Source organism: Eschrichtius robustus, chromosome 16 (genome assembly GCF_028021215.1).
Source record: "Eschrichtius robustus isolate mEscRob2 chromosome 16, mEscRob2.pri, whole genome shotgun sequence".
NCBI classification, from domain to species: Eukaryota; Metazoa; Chordata; class Mammalia; order Artiodactyla; family Eschrichtiidae; genus Eschrichtius; species Eschrichtius robustus.
In genome coordinates this window covers 89,042,557-89,061,429 of record NC_090839.1, presented here as the reverse complement: position 1 = coordinate 89,061,429, position 18,873 = coordinate 89,042,557, and the positions used below count along the sequence as shown (strand labels likewise).

The following is an 18,873-nucleotide window of genomic DNA, read 5'->3' as shown; positions in this document are numbered from 1 at the left end:
CTTGCTTTCATGAAAAGGAGAGCACTCAAATCCTCCTCATGGGTCAGCATGCAGATAACCAGCACATATCTGTGCCACAAAGGCAGTCCATAATACCATAGTTCAACTATGAATCTAGAAAAAATATTTGCCTCCCTACCTTTCGGCAGCGAGGATTGGGACAACTGAACCTCTTCACATCACTGTCCAACAGAGCAGGAAAGCTGCAGGAGGGGCACCTAGAATCAAAACAGCAGAAGGAATATTATTCAGAATATTAAAGCCTGATTTGTTCCATGTGATTATTCATACTAAGATGGAGTTTTCAGCTGGACAGCCACACCTCCTTTTGCTCCTTAACTTTTCATTAAAACATGGACTGAGGCTCTGCTTTGTGCGGGCTCTCACCAGGAAATGCAGGTGCCATTCTGGGTCCTGCCTCAGTGCAAACCACTCAATATTTAACATACCTTTCTGAGAACTCCTTACACACGTCATCTTTCCTCTAACCCAACGCACAAGGACTGTACCTATAAGCCAGATGATTAAGAGGTGCCAAGGAATGTAGGTAAAAATATGAACTGCAAATTTTTCTATCAATACAATTATTCTCTTATTTAAAAGCAAGAAATGCCAGAAAACCTGGAGCTAGAGCTCTGTTACAGAATTTTCATCACCAATGAAAGGGCCCAGGCAGTCTTCCTAACAAGGAATGAGTTGACAGGTGACACTCTGACTCTGAGGACTCACCTGACAAGCTCATCAGCGTAGGCTGCAGCAACTTCTTCTTCTGCTTTTCGCTCATAGTATTTATACAGGATGGTCTGGGGAAGCACCTTCTCCAGTTCACTGGTTGGGAATGAACATGTGCAGCTGCCTTCCATGCAGCTGAGCTCTGACTAGAATGATACGGTCAGGAGGCAAAGGGAAAAAAAAAATTTAACCAAGTTTTCAGAAACACAAAAAAACCTCAGTGGTTAAATGCATCTTTCAATGGGAAGCAAATAAATCGTGGTTTGGAACACAGACTCTGAGATGGTAAAGGTCCCCTCTTCTGTCCCCTCTTCTCTGAGAAACCACACTCAAAACAAGAAAACCATGAAACAAAAACACGAAGTCCATCTTTGATTCTACCAGAGGACGTCTATCAGCCTAAACCACAATATATGAAGATGGGAAGTAGATGAGGAAGGATAAATCGCTTAGCAGATTAGAGGAGGAAAGTCACAGCTCAGTGTCTGAAAAGCAGATACTCATGATAAGCAAGTTGATTCCCTCTACAGTCTGTGGAAAAGCTGGAGTTCCGAACTTCTTGAAAGGCAGAGATGAGTGGTAGGAGGGGAGGGGATTGACAAAATGCTATTGCACACTTAATAGGCTACAGTATAGTGTAAACATAACTTTTCTATGCACTGGGAAATCAAAAAGTTGTGTGACTCATTTTATTGTGATATTTGTTTTACTGCAGTGGCCTGGAACCGAACTTGCAATATCTTTAAACTATGCCTATATTCTGCTAATCACAACCACTCTGCTCAATAACTGCTCTTTAGGGGACTTCCCTGGTGGCGCAGTGGTTAAGAATCCACCTGCCAATGCAGGGGACACAGGTTTGAGCCCTGGTCTGGGAAGATCCCACATGCCGTGGAACTAAGCTCGTGCGCCACAACTACTGAGCCAGCGCACTAGAGCCCGCGAGCCACAACTACTGAGCCCGCGTGCCACAACTACTGAAGCCTGCACGCCTACAGCCCATGCTCTGTAACAAGAGAAGCCACCACAACGAGAAGCCCGCGCACTGCAACGAAGAGTAGCCCCCACTCGCTGCAACTAGAGAAAGCCCGCCGCAGCAACGAAGACCCAACGCAGCCAAAAATAAATAAATAAATACATTTATAAACAAAAAACAAAAAAACCCCTGCTGGGCTTCCCTGGTGGCGCAGTGGTTGAGAATTCGCCTGCCAATGCAGGGGACACGGGTTCGAGCCCTGGTCTGGGAAGATCCCACATGCTGCGGAGCAACTGGGCCCCTGAGCCACAATTACTGAGCCTGCACGTCTGGAGCCTGTGCTCCGCAACAAGAAAGGCCGCGATAGTGAGAGGCCCGCGCACCGCGATGAAGAGTGGCCCCCGCTTGCCCCAACTAGAGAAAGCCCTCTCACAGACACGAAGACCCAACACAGCCATAAAATAAACAAAAACAAAAACAAAAAAAAAACACAACAGGAAACAGAATAAACTCATGGAGCTTACATTCTAGTTGGAAAAGAAAGACATTACACAAAATAAAAAAAAAAAAAAACCCTGCTACTCAGTCCTTGACTAAATTACAACTGATTTTAGAATAATTGATGTCAAGTGGTTTGATTATTGGTGAGGCATTTATGAAAAGCAATTTTGGTTTTTAAGTGTTCATTAAGACAAAACAAAACTCCTTTCCATATTGTATGTTGGTGTCAAGAGAAACTGACTTTGGACAGAGAAATATAATCTTGTATAAAATATTATTCATTTTAATACAACTATATAAAATGTTTTAAAAATTTTGTTAAAAAAATACTAATTTGCAGCCTCATATATTCAAACAGCCTGCAAGATTCTCTTTTTGAGTTCATCCTTCATTTTAATTTCAAACAGAAGATGACTGAAGAAGCTGGTGCTCCAGTGAGCTGGGTATGAGAGCATGGAAGAATTAAACCATTCCCTGAAAAGAAATCTGCTGTGCTTCAAATCAACATAATCACACAAATCAAAGGCTGTCTAGGAATCACACACATTAGCATGTCTTAGCAGAGTTCCACATCACCTCAGAAAAGGCACTTCCATGAGGTATTTACACTTGTCTATAAATGTGGTGTCCTCAAACTCTGTATTTCCTATGTATGGACACATTGTACGGTTCTTACCTTTCCAGATCCAAAGACCGCCTCTTGGGCATATCTGATGAGACACTCTTTGCAGAACAAGTGAGCATCTGCACACTGCGTCAGTTCCTCAAATGGAAATTCCCCGTAGCAGCAGCGGCACTCAATCAACTGGCCATCCTGCAAGCCACCAGAAACGCACATGAAATTCCCTACACTCAAGTAGAGGGGGCAGCCATGTTTCATATTCCCCCACCCCCAAACACATTCTGAGGTGAAAAGCAATCCCTAGAAGCCATAAAACAATCGTGAGCTGTTTTCGCTGTATAAATCTAGCTTAAGATGCTAGTACAAATATTAATACGTAGCTAAAGACAGTGAGATTTTCATGTTTTTTTTTGGGTATTTTTTGGTATCATCCTTTGTATAAAGTTATCATATTCATGAATTCCATGGTACCAGCAGAACAGTAACATCTATAATCAGATGTTAACATAACAGTCAGGGACAAGTGGCATGAGGGATATTATTTAAAAAGTTTCGGGCTTCCCTGGTGGCGCAGTGGTTAAGAATCCGCCTGCTTGGGCTTCCCTGGTGGCGCAGTGGTTGAGAGTCGGCCTGCCAATGCAGGGGACACGGGTTCGAGCCCTGGTCTGGGAGGCTCCCACATGCCACGGAGCGACTAGGCCCGTGAGCCACAATTGCTGAGCCTGCACGTCTGGAGCCTGTGCTCCGCAACGGAAGAGGCCGCAATGGTGAGAGGTCCGCGCACCGCGATGAAGAGTGGCCCCCGCTTGCCGCAACTAGAGAAAGCCCTCGCACAGAAACGAAGACCCAACACAGCCATAAATTAATTAATTAATTAATTAAAAAAAAAAAAAAAAAAAGAATCCGCCTGCTAGTGCAGAGGACACAGGTTCGAGCCCTGGTCCAGGAAGATCCCACATGCCACGGAGCAACTAAGCCCGTGCACCACAACTACTGAGCCTGCGCTCTGAGCCTGTGAGCCACAACTACTGAGCCCGTGCACCACAACTACTGAAGCCCGCGCGCCTAGAGCCTGTGCTTTGCAACAAGAAAAGTCACCATGATGAGAAGCCCATGCACCGCAACGAAGAGTAGCCCCTGGTCGCTGCAAGTAGAGAAAGCCTGTGCGCAGCAATGAAGACCCAACGCAGCCAAAAATAAATTAAAAAAAAAAAAAAAAAAGTTGGATTTTGCTCCTTATCATAAGACAAGAGTGCGATGGGGTCACGACTCAGCCCAAGCTTTATCTTAAGTGACTACTGAAGCTATATAAAGCAGCATCTCAAGTACTGCGAGTACCAGGAAACTTACACTTTTTATTAAGGGCAGTGATTGGTCCAGTCACTAGTCCATTTCTACCATGTTAGAAAAGGCCACTACATGAGGATGGCTGACATCATACAAAAGCCATCTGGTCCTGAGGTTAGACACATCTCTTCCTTCTAACTCTATAAGTGATATGTGAATTCTAAAGTTTGCTCTAAGAGTCTATCCAATGGATTCCAGGCAATGTTTTTTAAGAGGCACGACTCTAACAATATTATCTTCCCTCCAAATCTGATCCAATTTGGAAGCAAGAGTGACTATAATGGTTTAAATACCTGACTGTAACTTAGCTGAAGCTCAGACTCAGCAGATCAACAGCAAAGGTTATACAGGAACCAATATGTCATCAAAATGCTCAGGAAATGTGAGAAGAGAAAACAGCTAATGAAAATACCCAGAATAAATTGATTGGTGAGATTTTAACTACCTTTTGATACTGTTCTTCATTCATCTGCAGGGCAAGCAAAAAGTCTTCATGCTGAGGAACAAAAAACCATACACGCAGATGCAAATTTAGTCAAGATGCCACAAACCATTAAGCACTTACTTTCATAAACATAAAAAAACCCTATTACTAATAGTCATCTCTTCAGTTACATAGTTTAGTAGTTTAAAAAGTTACCTGAGAGTAAATTTACAATGCATCAGAACACTACACATGAAAAAGGAAACCATATAAGTACTAGAATATATGGGGAAAACTTCCTTAAATCTGACTCAAAATATAGAAGGAATAAAAGACTGACATAAAACACTTAGGAAGAGTACAGAATAGCATAAGCAAACAAAAAAAACTGAATGGGTAAAAACCAAGCTTGACAACATACTTTGTTGGTGAGGTTAGCGGGAAACAGGCACTCTTGTACATTACTGGTGGGAATGCAAAACAGTACCACCACTATGGAAGGGAATTTGGCACCATATAACAGTTACGTAAGTATTTACACTCCAATTCATCAATTGCACTTGTAGGAATCTATTCCAAAGTTACCCTGGGGCAGAAATATGAAATGATGTATGCACAAAGTTATTTATCATGGCACTATTTATAATAGCAAAAAACTGGAAACAACCCTGAATGTCCCTCAATAGGGGAATAACTGAATCAACTCTGGTACTGCAGACAATGGGACACTAGGCAGTTTTAAAAAGGAAAGAGAAAAATCTCCATGGATTGCCGTGGAGTCTTCGCCAAGAAGCACAGTTAAGTGAAAAAGGCAAGGGTAGAACAGTGTGTACCTTTTAATAAGAAAGGTTTAAAAAAATAAATATATATATACATATATGCTTTTACATAAAATAAGACAAACCAAAAACTATTAGTAATGGTTATGTATAGAGGGAGTTAGAGGACATGGGGAGGACAGACAGGACAGAGGCTAGATCTCTCTGAATGTTGTTTTATAGTTTTGACTTTAAAAATACTTTACATAACTGAACAACAGAATTAAATGAAAAAGAAATTAAAAACCAATTCCTTAAAACTTAAACAGAAACAAATAAACTTCTTTGCTTACCAAGTTAATGGCATAACCACACTTATTTCAAGTAACTTTATAATATTTTAATTTCAAATTCCTAATCTAAGTTATAAATAAATCCTAGACCGTATTTAGCATTATTGGTAATAATACTGGGTTGTTATTTGGGATCTACTAAGTATACAACATAGGATAAAGGAAATAAGCCATTATGGTAATGTAATTAAGAGCCAAGATTTTCAGCATAGGAGAAAAGAAATGCTTACATAAAATGAAAGAAGTAAAAAAAAAAAACCTCAGTATGAATTTCCACTAAAAGAAAATATGACACCTTGGAAAAGTTGGTGATTCCAGGTCCAGGTTAGGAAAAGCAGAAGTTGAACCTGGGTCACCAGGTATGCCAGAAAACAAGGATACTGTCAAAGACGACTAGGTCCAGGACAGCGGAACTAACTTGAAGGTGACGCCACTGGCCAAAGAAGGGACAATTTGGACATCAAAAAGATGACCACAACCATGTTGCCAATACTTCAACACTTCTCTGATGAGACTGGCAGTGATATTAGCAAATGTGGTGTCTTGATACTATACTGCGAAATGTGCCAACATCTGGAAGGTCTACATAACTCAGTGAATCGGTGTTTATGATAAAATCATGCATGGGTGAAAGATCTATTCGAACTGCAAGCTACACTAACAGATTTTAAAGTAACATACAGTCACAGGTAACTCTATGACGGATGGATCAAGATGACAATTCTCCAAAATTCCAATTTCTGTTTGAGATCCAGAATTTTATCATTGGACATAAATAATCACTTCATTCATTTTTGAGAAAATTCCTGCTAAATACCTAATTTTGAATAATCATAGTTTTTCTGTCAGTCATTTTTTCAAGTAAAAATGGTGGTTTTTTTTGGGGGGGGGGGTAGGGAGAAGGACCTAATTCAGCAGCTTGCAATTCGATGTCACAAATGTTTCTCCTTGAGAAAACCATCACAGTCAGTATGCAGCAAAAGCACTTAATGCATACATTCGGCCCTCCATATATGCAGGTTCTGCATTCCACAGATTCAACAACCTCAAATCAAAAATATCTGGGGGAAAAAAAATTCTAGAAAGTTCCAAAAAGAAAAACTTGAATTTACAGTGTACTGCCAATTATTTACAGAGCATTTACATTGTATTAAGTGTTGTAAGTAATCTGGAGATGATTTAAAGTATCCGGGAGGATGTGTGTAGGTTATATGCAAATACTATGCCATTTTATACAAAGGACTTGAGCATCTATAGATTTTGTTATCTGTGGTGGGGGTCCTGGAACCAACCCCCTATGGATACGGAGGGACAACTGTACTTCCCATTTTGTCATACAGAGTATTGAAAAGATGTTTTCAAGGGTTAAAATTTCATAAAGTAATAATTTCTACTGCTTCATCAAAGCATCAAATACATTTTTAGACGACATGGGCTTTTTTTGTTGTTTTTTTAAATGTGAGTGCATGGTGGTGAAGAAAGTAATGATTTCCAGTAGAGTTTAGTGCCACTGGCTTGATTCATGCTAAGGCACCATTACTTTTGTTCCTCAGTACAAATTCAACAATGTGAAAAAGGTAAATATCGTCTTATCATGATAAGAGATCTGACGTCGCAGACATCCTAAAGAGTCTTGGGAAACCCAGGGGTCCATGGGGCAAATTTGAGAGTTGCTGGTCTAGAAAACACATATAGGCACACTTCATTTTACTGCACTTTGCAGATAGTGCCTTTTTTTTTTTTTTAAAACAAACTGAAGGTTTGTGGCAACCCTGCATCAAGCAAGTCTGTCAGTGCCATTTTTCCAACAGCATTTGCTTACTTCACGTCTCTGGTCACATTTTGGCAATTCTCACAATATTTCAAACTTTTTCATTATTATTATTACTGTATTTGTTATGGTGATCAGTGATCTTTGATGTTACCACTGCAATTGTTTTGGGGTGCCATGAACTGCACCCATATAAGACAATGAACTTAATTGATAAATGTCATGTGTGTTTGGACTGTTCCACTGACTGGCCATTCCCCATCCTTCTCCCTCTTCTCCCGCCTCCCTATTCCTTGAGACACAACAATGCTGAAATTAGGCTAATTAATAACCCTACAATGGCCTCTAAGCATTCAAATGAAAAGAAGAGTGGCCCACCTCACTTTAAATCAAAAGCTAGAAACAATTTAAGCTTAGTGAGGAAGACACGTCAAAAGTTGAGACAGGCCAAAAGCTAGGCCTCTTGCACCAAACAGTTGGCCAAGTTGTGAATGCAAAGGAAAAATTTTTGAAGGAAATTAAAAGTGCTACTCCAATGAACACACAATGATAAGAAAGTGAAACAGCCTTACTGCTGATATGGAGAAAGATTCAGTGGTCTGGACAGAAGATCAAACCAGCCACAATATTTCCTTAAGCCAAAGCCTAATCCAAAGCAAGGCCCTAACTCTCTTCAATTCTATGAAGGCTGAGAAAGGTGAGGAAACTGCAGAAATCTGAAGCTAGCCGAGGTTGATTCCTGAGGTTTAAGGAAAGAAGTCATTTCCATAACATAAAAGTGCAAGGTGAAGCAGCAGATGCTGACATAGAAGCTGCAGCAAGTTATCCAGAAGATCTAGCTAAGATAATTAATGAAAGGTGGCCACACTAAACAACACATTTTCAAATGTAGACAAAACAGCCTTATATTGAAAGAAGATGCCATCTATGACTTTCACTGCTAGAGAGGAGAAGTCAATGCCTGGCTTCAAAGGACAGGCTGACTCTCTTGTTAGGGGTTAACGCACCTGATGACTTGAAGCTGAAGCCAGTGCTCCTTTTACCATTCCAAAAATCCTAGGGCCCTTAAGGATTAGGCTAAATCTACTCTGCCTGTGCTCTATAAATGGAATAACAAAGCCTGGACGATAGCATATCTGTTTATAACATGGTTTACTGAATATTTTAAGCTCGTTGTTGAGAACTACTGCTCAGAAAAAGATTCCTTTCAAAATATTCCTTTACTGCTCACTGAAATGCTGCTGGTCACCTAAGAGCTCTAACGGAGATGAACGAGATTAATGTTTTCATGCCTGCTAACAAAACATTCATTCTGCAGCCCATGGATCAAGGAGTAATTTTTGACTTTCAAGACTTATTATTTAAGAAATACATTTTGTAAGGCTTATAGCTGCCATAGTGATTCCTCTGATGGATCTGGGGCAAAGTCAATTGAAAACTTCTGGAAAGGATTCACCATCCTACATGCAAAGAGGAACATTCATAATTTACGGGAAGATGTCAAAATATCAACACTAACAGGAGTTTGGAAGAAGCTGATCCCAATACGTGTGGATGACTTCAATGGAGAAATTAAGTGCAGATGTGGCAGAAACAGCAAGAGACCTAGAATTAGAACTGAATTGCTGCAATCTCATAATAAAGCCTTAACGGGCAAGGAGTTGTTTTTTATTGATAAGCAAAGAAAGTGGTTTCTTGGGATGGAAACTACTGGTGAAGATACTATGAAGATTGTTGAAATGACAACAAAGGATTTAGAAAATCACATAAACTTAGTTGATAAGGCAGCAGCAGCAGGATTTGAGGGGACTGACTCCAATTTTGAAAGAAGTTCTACTGTGGGTAAAATGCTATCAAACAGCACTGCATGCTACAGAGAAATCATTCATGAAAGCAAGAATCGATTGATTCAGCAAACTTCATTATTGTCACATTTAAGAAATCTGGACAGCCACCCCAGCCTTCAGCAGGCACCACTCTGATCAGTCAGCAGCCACCAACAACACTGAGGCAAGACCCCTCACCAGCAAAAAGACTATGATTCGCTGAAAGCACAGATGATGGTTAGCATTTTTTAGCAATAAAAGTATTTCTTAATTAAGGCATGTACATTGTTTTTTTTAGACATAATGCTATTGCACACTTACCAGACTACAGTGTAGTGTAAACATAACTTTTCTATGCACTGGGAAACCAAAAAATTCGTATGACTAGCTTTATTGCAATATTCACTTTATTGCGGTGGTCTGGAACTGAACCCGCAATATCTGCGAGGTCTGTTTGTATTAAATAACCAATATATGTATATTCCAGTTGACCTGCACACTTCATAGTACATTTGGAAGAATTAAAGAGCTAAATGGAATCTCTCTCTGTTTTTTCCTCCATTTCCTCTAATTTCCACCATTAGAGGGTGAAGGAGGTGAAACAGATGTGTTTACTAAGCTCCAATTAAAATTCTCTAACATAAATCTGATTTATGAAACTGTGAACTTCAGTCAGTATCATTACAAAATCTAGTTTTGTTTTCCTTTTAAAAGTTTTACAGTTTATTCAAATGAATCACTTGAAAGAAAAGGCAAATCTTATAAGACAGTTTTATACTACACCCTAACAGCAAACCAGAATCCCAGAAACACATTCCAAGCACATCTTCCTACCTCTGCCATCTCTTTGATTTTCTGCTCATAGAACTCCTGCTCTTGCTGCACAGCTGGAAGGAGAGCACGCCGGTCATAAGACCTACAATGTCGCCGCTTATTTTCCAGAAAGAACATCCTCTTTTCTATTTTTTTGTCACCTAGAAGATAAATGACAATGCAAAATCATGCAGGCAACTGTTCTGCTAGGAATCCAGGCAGCCATCCCAGTCCTCTGTGGCCTGGTCCTACAGAGGACGTTTAGTGACTTTCCCATAACATATTCTCTTTGGGAAAACTGGGCTCCTTACCATTCCCTAACATTCCACGCACTTCCCGACTTTCTTCCTCTCCACCCCTCCCTCGCTCCTGCTTATTATAATCCAACTGGAAGGTCTCTCCTAGCCTGTCAGTACTGCACTGTGTGAATATACCACAATTTATTGTGCATTCACTACTGAGGACAGGCAGGTTTACAGTTTTGGGTTATTATGACCAGGGCTCCTATACATATGCTTGCAACTCAGCTGAGTATACGTGAAGGAGTAGAATTGCTGGATCAGCTTAGAAAACAGTGCCAGTTTTCCAAAGTGTCTGTTCCAATTTACACTCTCCCCCCACCAGCAATGTATGTGAGTTTCAATCACTCCACATTGTCCTCAACACCTGATGACATCAGTTTTTAATTTCAGCCATTCTGGTAGATGCACATGTGTTACATGTATATTTAAAAAATTTTTTTTATTTTGAAAATTTCAAAGACAGAAAAGAGCAGTACCTAGATTTACAATAAATAACACTTAGAATAAAAGCTAACAAAATGACAAATGTCAAATCTTGCAGTTGGTCTGATTTAGGTTTCGTATTTCTTTGGTTGATTTGGTAATGTACATTTTCTAGAAAACTGTCTATTCCATCCAGATTTTCTATTTACTCAAAAAACCTTTTTGATAATCTCTTTTGATTTTATCAATATTTACTATACACTGATACGTTTTATTTTTCCTCTCTTTTCTCTTGCTCACTCTCACTAGTTTTTAAAAATTAATATTTTTTCTCAGTGATTATTTAGAAAACCAGTTTTTGGTTCTCTATTCTGTTCCATCTATCTGTCTATATTTCTGCCAAGCCCACCTGGTTTTCTTTTTAAAGAGTATTTATTTTATTTATTTATTTAATTTTATTTTTTGGCTGCGTTGGGTCTTAGTTGCAGCACATGGGATCTTCGTTGCGGCATGCAGGATCTTTCGTTACAGCGCTCGTACTTAGCTGCCCTGTGGCATGTGGGATCTTAGTTCCCCAAGCAGGGATTGAACCCGTGTTCCCTGCATTGGAAGGTGGATTTTTAACCACTGGACCACCAGGGAAGTCCCAAGACCACCTGGTCTTAATCACTGTAGCTATGTAGTAAGTCTTGAAATCCAGTAGACTGATTTCTCCCACTTTATTCTTCTTTTTAAAAATCACTGGGACTTCCCTGGTGGCGGAGTGGTTAAGAATCTGCCTGCCAATGCAGGGGACATGGGTTCGAGCCCTGGTCCGGGAAGATCCCACGTGCTGCGGAGCAAATAACCCGTGTGCCACACTACTGGGCCTGTGCTCTAGAGCCCTCAAGCCAAAACTACTGATAAATTTATTAAAAAAAAGAAATCATTTTAGCTATTCTAGTACCCTGCCTTTCCGTATAAATTTTAGGATAATTTTAGGATACCTTGCCTGTATCTACAAAAAAATCTTGCTGGGATTTTGACAGAAATTACATTAAGCATGGTACCAATTTGGGGAGGATTTACATCTTCACTGAGTCTTCCAATCCATGAACATAGTACGTTTCTCCATTTATTTATATTTTCTTTGATTTCTTTCTTCAGTGTTTTGTAGTTTTCATCCTAAGTCCTGTACATGTATTAAATTCACATCTAAGTATTTAAATTTTTTCAGAGCGTCTTTACTTTTTAAATTAATTAATTATTTATTTATGGCTGTGTTGGGTCTTCATTGCTGCGTGCAGGCTTTCTCTAGCTGCAGTGAGTGGGGGCTACTCTTTGTTGCAGTGCGTGGACTTCTCATTGTGGTGGCTTCTCTTGTTGCGGAGCACCGACTCTAGGTATGCGGGCTTCAGCAGTTATGGCACGTGGGCTCAGCAGTTGTGGCTCATGGGCTCTAGAGCGCAGGCTCAGTAGTTGTGACGCACCAGTTTAGTAGCTCCGTGGCATGCAGGATCTTCCCGGACCAGGGATCAAAACCCATGTCCCCTGCATTGGCAGACGCTTCTTAACCACTGTGCCACCAGGGAAGTCCCAGGAAGGTACATTTTTGGCTTGATATAAAGGAAGAACTTTCTAACAGACATAGCTGACCAACAAGGGAGTAGATCATCTTGTGAAGTGATACTTTCTTTTCTCTACCACTGAAAGTCAGAAACAAATACTGAATGACTATGTATTAGGGATGCCTAGTCTAAACTGTGGATAAATTCAGCTGAATGAAAAACTACCTATACACTGTCCCCACTTTCATTCTGCCACAAACCTGTGAGAATGTCATGTCAGGAGAGCAGTGCTTCACAGAGTAGCTTGGCGACCTTATAAGTCAGAGCCTAGGATGTTTTCTTTTAGACCCTGAAGAGTTCAAAAATTCAATACTTTCCAACTCTATAACTATCTCATGGATTTTTCATTTAGTCACACCTGAAGTCAAGTCATGAAATTAATTACAGATGTAACGGAAAGACACATAGGAGAAAAGAAAAGGGAAATATTCTTATCTATGACATAATCTACAGGAAAAGTTGAAGTGGACTCTTTTCTTAGACACAAGCAACTAAGATCAAATTTGTTGCAAAATTCAGCAAGTTTACCTTGGCGGGGGGTGGGGAGTTAGACCTGAAGTAACCTCTTTGAAAGAGCTTTCAGCAGTTACTTCATCAATATGAATAACAGAATTTTAAATAAACAGCTTAAGTGGCAGTCTAAGAGCTGTTTGGTTTTTTTCTGTGTAGAAGCCACTCTCTCAGGTGTGTAAGTGACTCCTCTGCAGTAAGCAATCAATCACTGGTCTAGCTTTTACTATGTAGTGATAAGGTTAATTCTTGTCAAACCTTCAAGACCTCTTTTCCCCCCAAGTTGAAGAATGTCCCCAAACACTTTTCCACATGTGAATCTAACACTACACACAATTTTCCTGTCATGGTGTATCCTAAACAGAAAGATGACAAACGTAGCCACTTTCTAACAACACCGATGTGCCATCAAAGCAGTCATGTCGGACTTCCCTGGTGGCGCAGTGGTTAAGAATCTGCCTGCCAATGTAGGGGACACAGGTTCGAGCCCTGGTCCAGGAAGATCCCACATGCCGCGGAGCAACTAAGCCCGTGCACCACAACTACTCAGCCTGTGCTCAAGCCTGCGAGCCACAACTATTGAGCCCACGTGCTGCAACTACTGAAGCCCAGGCTCCTAGAGCCCATGCTCCCCAACAAGAGAAGCCACTGCAATAAGAAGCCCACGCACCACAACGAAGAGGAGCCCCTGCTCACCACAACTAGAGAAAGCCCGCGCACAGCAACGAAGACGCAACGCAGCCAATAAATAAATAAATATAGATAAATAAATTTAAAAAAAAAAAGAAAAAAAAAAAAGCAGTCATGTCAGTGACACTCCTCAGACTGCTGTAACAGGGCATTTCTAAGCAGCCACACCACGACTCCCCTTCCGGGCTGTGCGGGAGCAGACTGCTCTGCAAACACCATCAGCAACACTCACATTTGGCCATTACCTTGTTCAAATTTGAAATCTATGTAAGAATACTGATTCATTTCTTTTCTCTTTTTTCTTTTTCCACTGGTTTCTGGCGACAGCTCCTGCCATTTTTTAATGGCATCAGAAAAGGCCTAAAAATTGAGAAAGGGAAAGGTTACCGCTGTAAATGGGACAAAAAAAGTACATGAAACATTGGCAATCCCCAAATCTCGTTGTGACTCAGTTTCAGCCATTTTCCCTACATGGCTTACCAGAAAAGGCAGCAGCAAAATAAACAGGTAGCATTTCATTATTTTCATTTTCCCTTTCAACAACTGCTATAATGGTAGAACCAAAATGCTTACTGATAAAGGTACACAAGAAAATAGAAACTACTGAAGCTGTCCTTAAATAAGCACAGGTTAAATCACATAACAAATGGGTACACGTTATATTTTACAGGCAGCATCTTACATGGTGTTTCCCTGGTCAACACTCCCTCCTCCACTTCCCCCACATTCTCGTTGCTTTCGCCCACATCCCCACTTTGTACTGAACACTGGAGTGCAAAATTCTTATGCCAGTGATAATCCCTTTTCTTTCATTCCTTTAGCTTCTCCCCCTTTTTATTTTTTATTTTTTTTTTTATTTTTTAACATCTTTACTGGAGTATCTCCCCCTTTTTAGATCTTTCCAATAGGCATTTAAAGGTGCTCAAGTCTCTGCCATCTTAAAAAAAAAAGAAAACCTTTCATTCCCTGACCTCCTTCCTCTTCCAGCTACCAGCCCTTTTCTTCTTCCTCTTCTTTGTAGCCAAACTTATCAAAAGAGCCATCTGTATATCATTCCATCACCTCGCCTCCCACAAGCGGCCAACTCCCTCTAATCTGGCCTCTACCCCACCTTTCCACTTGCTAATCTTCCTAACACGGGGCTAACTCCTCATCTCACTGGATCTCTCAGCAGCACCAACAATGCTGCCTGCTCCACTCTCCTGACTTCCTCCTCCCTCGCTGCCTGCTGCTCTACCTAGTTTTTCCATGTTGGGAGTCCTCAAGGCAGCCTTGGCTCTCTTCTCACCCGACAGTCTCTCTAGGTACACCTCATCCAGGCTGGTAAGGTCACCTTCCATATGCTGACGACTCTCAAAATCCCTTCTCCAGTTCGTACTTCCCACCTTTTCTGTCCATTCAGCCAACCAATGAATTGCTTTTACTTGGATGTCTCACAGGCCCCACCCAGCATGCTGGCAGTTCAGCATTTCCCAGACAGAATTCATGATTTCTAAGGATCACCCTTGCATCTTAATCTACCTCCTACCTCCCTTCCTTTTCAAAGCTCCTAAGTTTGGGAATCAGAAGGGAATTACCATTCGTTGTCCGCGCCTCCTATAAGCTAAGCACTACATGTGGCCCTTTCAAGTCCTTACTTATTTAATTCTCACAACAATCCTCTGAGGGAGGTATTATTTATTTTATAGTAGAGGGAAGCAAGGCTTAAGAGAAAGGAACTTGCCCCCAGTCAAACCTTAATTAAAGCTAGTATAGGAAGTCAGGCCAGTCTCGGAACTAAAGCTCCTCTCTTTGACGTCACCTTGCCCTCAGATTTCAGTGAAACCCCATCAAGAGCTGGCCAACACCAAGATTCATCTTGCTACCTCTCTATATCCCGGATCAACGTCCTCTACAGCTGCAGTGCCTCCTTCCTTGCTTTCTGTTTCTTCTTTCTGTCCCACTACCCAAGGCGTTCCCCACAAATCCTTAGGCACCAATCTTAAAGTCACATGTTTGTACTCAGCTGCAAAACTACTAATCTATACCAGGTTTTATCTACAGGTAAAACCCCACCCTTGAACCAGGGCTATGTGCAAAAACCCAGGAAAGGAGGCAGGATAAGTTATTATGATTTGCATTTTAAAAATGAGGTAATTAAACGGCAGATGTCATTTATCAGCAACTGATTACCGGAATGTGAACTCAGAGCTCATAACTGGTAGGTAGTCTACTGGGTTTTCAACCACACTACACTGTCATCAAACACAGAGGCTTCTGGGACTTCCCTGGCGGTCCGGTGGTTAAGACTCCACGCTTCCAATGCAGGGGGCCCGGGTTCAATCCCTGGTCAGGGAACTAGATCCCGCATGCCGCAACTAAAAGATCCCACATGCCACAACTAAGACCTGGTGCAGCCAAATAAATAAATATTAAACAAACAAACAAACAAAAAACATAGAGGCTCCTGACTGGAAGAACTGAGGTCATTACCTTGGTCCCATTTAAATACTGTTTCTAGTTAGCAGGAAAAAAAAAATCCATATATATGAACACAAACTCATACCTGTCAGGAAGCTGTACCTTAAAACAAAATGTTGCCTAAAAATTAAAGGCACCTCCAAAATCTTACCTTAATAGTTATATTAACATTCATTACTTATCTTTTTTTTGTTTTTTCTGGACGCGCCTCTCAGCTTGTGGGATCTCAGTTCCCCGACCAGGGACTGAACCTGGGCCACGGCAGTGATAGCGCTGAGTCCTAACCACTAGACCACCAGGTAATTCCCTACTTAACCTACTGACTAAAGGTCCAGTAGACAAATAAAATTAGAGAATCAGAATTCCTTCCTTTCGAGACCTGCTAGTTATAATTTACACCTACACAACCAAAAGGCATCACAGTTACTTTTTCTTACCTTTTAGCCTTTCACATATTAGTCCTCTAGTGAAAGCATCTTTAAGACCCTGTTCAAATGACATCTTCATTTCTTTCCTAGTGCCCTCATGCACCTTTATTCACTCTCTTTTATAATACTCATCACATTGCTTTAGCCTTTTTTTAAACTTTAATCTCCTCAAACAGACTGAAAACTCTTTGGAAAGAAGCTAATTTGTATTCTACGCACATCAGTGTCCTCAGGGTCTAGTCAGTAACTACCATGAAGTAAGTACCCCAAAAACCTACCAGGAAGAACACAGAACAGATAATGAAGAAATAATTTAAAAAATTTTCCTTTTGTTGTTTCTGGCACTTTTCCCTCCAGGCTGCTCACACTCACAAATCAAATACCCACTCAAAGTATTCGTTTTGAGAATCAAGGATACAGTCTGGTAAGATTTTTGGGACATCTCTGACAACAGCCAAACTTCTTTTAAGGGATGACCTAAAAACACGACAATCGTCATGTGATGATGCAAAAGCTGAGAAGTAGACAGAGACTCCTCTGTGGAGCCTGGTGGAAAGGTCAGGTTCAGAGACAGGGATATGTTACCTGCATGGAGACAGAGATGACCATTCTAGTACACAGAGGGAGAAATCTAGGAAGCCTGGGTAGTCAAGACCCTGAGAACGACCACCTCAGAGAACAGAAGTCAAGGGGTGGGTTAAAAAAGATGGCTCTGTCCACTAGCATTAAGCTCCATGAAGGAAGGGAACCTGTATATTCACTGTGACATTACCAATGTGTGACCTATGGCAGGCATTCAACAAACTGCCTGAAAGAAAGAAGTAGTCACATCTGGGGCAGAATTATTGAGAAGAATTAGGAGGGGAAATAATTTTCAATCCAGTGGAACCATCAGTCAAGCATGAGTGTGTAAAGGAAGACACAGAAAGTTGTCAGGATCTAGAATACAGAAAATTAATCTTTGTCAAAAGGCAAAGGGAATTCTCAAGATAAAAGCTATGCAGCAGGCGTGAAGAACAATCCGAACAGACTGGAGTCTACCAGCAGATGAATGGATAAAGAAGGTGTGGAATATATATACAATGGAATACTACTCAGCCATAAAAAAGAATGAAATGTTGCCATATGCAACAACATGGATGGGCTTAGAGGGCATTATGCTAAGTGAGATAAGTCAGACAGAGAAAGACAAATAGTGCATGATATCACTTACACGTAGAATCTAAAAAATACAACTAGTGAATATAACAAAAAAGAAACAGACTCACATATACAGAGAGCTAGTGGTTACCAGTGGGGAGAGGGAAGGGGAGAAGAGAAATATAGGGATGGGGAATTAAGAAGTACAAACTATTAGGTATAAAATAAACTAAAAAGGATATATTGTACAATACAGGGAATATAGCCAGTATTTTATAATAAATATAAATGGAGTATAACCTTTAAAAATTGTCAATCACTATACTGTACACCTGTAACTTATGTAATATTGTACAGCAAGTACACTTTAATTGAAAAAAAGAAAAAAAAAGAACAGACTGGAAGAGGAAGGAGGGGAGGGCTCTGGGTAAAAAAAAAAAAAAAAAAAAAAAAGAGAATTGACAGGTTTGACAAAAAGCAAAACTAGAATAAGAACAACTTTCAAGTTGTTGGGTGTGGAAAGATTTACCCAGAGTCAAAAACCTGGACAGCCAGGGAAGTCCCTGATTTTTTAAACTATGGAAATTAATTAGTTTGATAAAAATAAACATTCATTTTAAGAAGTAGTTCCTGTTGTGAATTTTAAGGATGACCAGTTCTCTCCAGTTTAGAAGTTATTCATTGAAAACACTTAGTGCTGATAGCATTTCTGTCCCTACAGAACTTTACAACCAGAAGAAACATTACTGCAGCTGCACTGGGGTCTCCAAGAAGCTTACCCACAGGATACACCCATAAAAAGAGTGGAGCTAAAATATCCACAAGTGCATACACATGCGGATAGAGTCTTCCTGCACTCTGGGCCTCCATACCACAGGCTGGGAACAAACCAGAGTGGGCCCTGCTGGTCACAGGCCTCTCCAGCATGAATTCAGCGCTGCAAACCTAAGGAGGCCGAACCACACAAGGTTCTTGTGCTCTTGTACTACACTAAGGACCAACTCTGAAGATAGCACTGAGTAACTGTTAAGTAAAAAGGTTTGAAAATTATTCTGTAGCACACAGAGAGAAGTGTGAAGGGATGGGAACCTGTTACTGAAACTTGATATATGTGAGGCACTGTGTTATAGGCCTGCTATATATTATCTCATCTAATTCTCACATTACCCATCTAAGACATCCACTATTCA

The 18,873-nt window shown here is 40.7% G+C and overlaps 1 protein-coding gene across 3 annotated transcripts in view; it reads right to left on the bottom strand.

Annotated features, from left to right (window-relative positions):
- Positions 1-18,873, bottom strand: part of RNF216 (ring finger protein 216) — a 181,536-nt gene that overhangs the window by 101,084 nt on the left and 61,579 nt on the right. For all 3 annotated transcript variants that reach the window (XM_068524090.1, XM_068524091.1, XM_068524092.1), the window contains exons 8-13: positions 13,901-14,015; positions 10,145-10,284; positions 4,624-4,674; positions 2,886-3,023; positions 730-878; positions 140-218 (exon numbers count right to left, since the gene is read on the bottom strand). In XM_068524090.1, the coding sequence (XP_068380191.1) occupies positions 140-218; positions 730-878; positions 2,886-3,023; positions 4,624-4,674; positions 10,145-10,284; positions 13,901-14,015 (672 nt within the window). The remainder of the gene's footprint in view (positions 1-139; positions 219-729; positions 879-2,885; positions 3,024-4,623; positions 4,675-10,144; positions 10,285-13,900; positions 14,016-18,873) is intronic.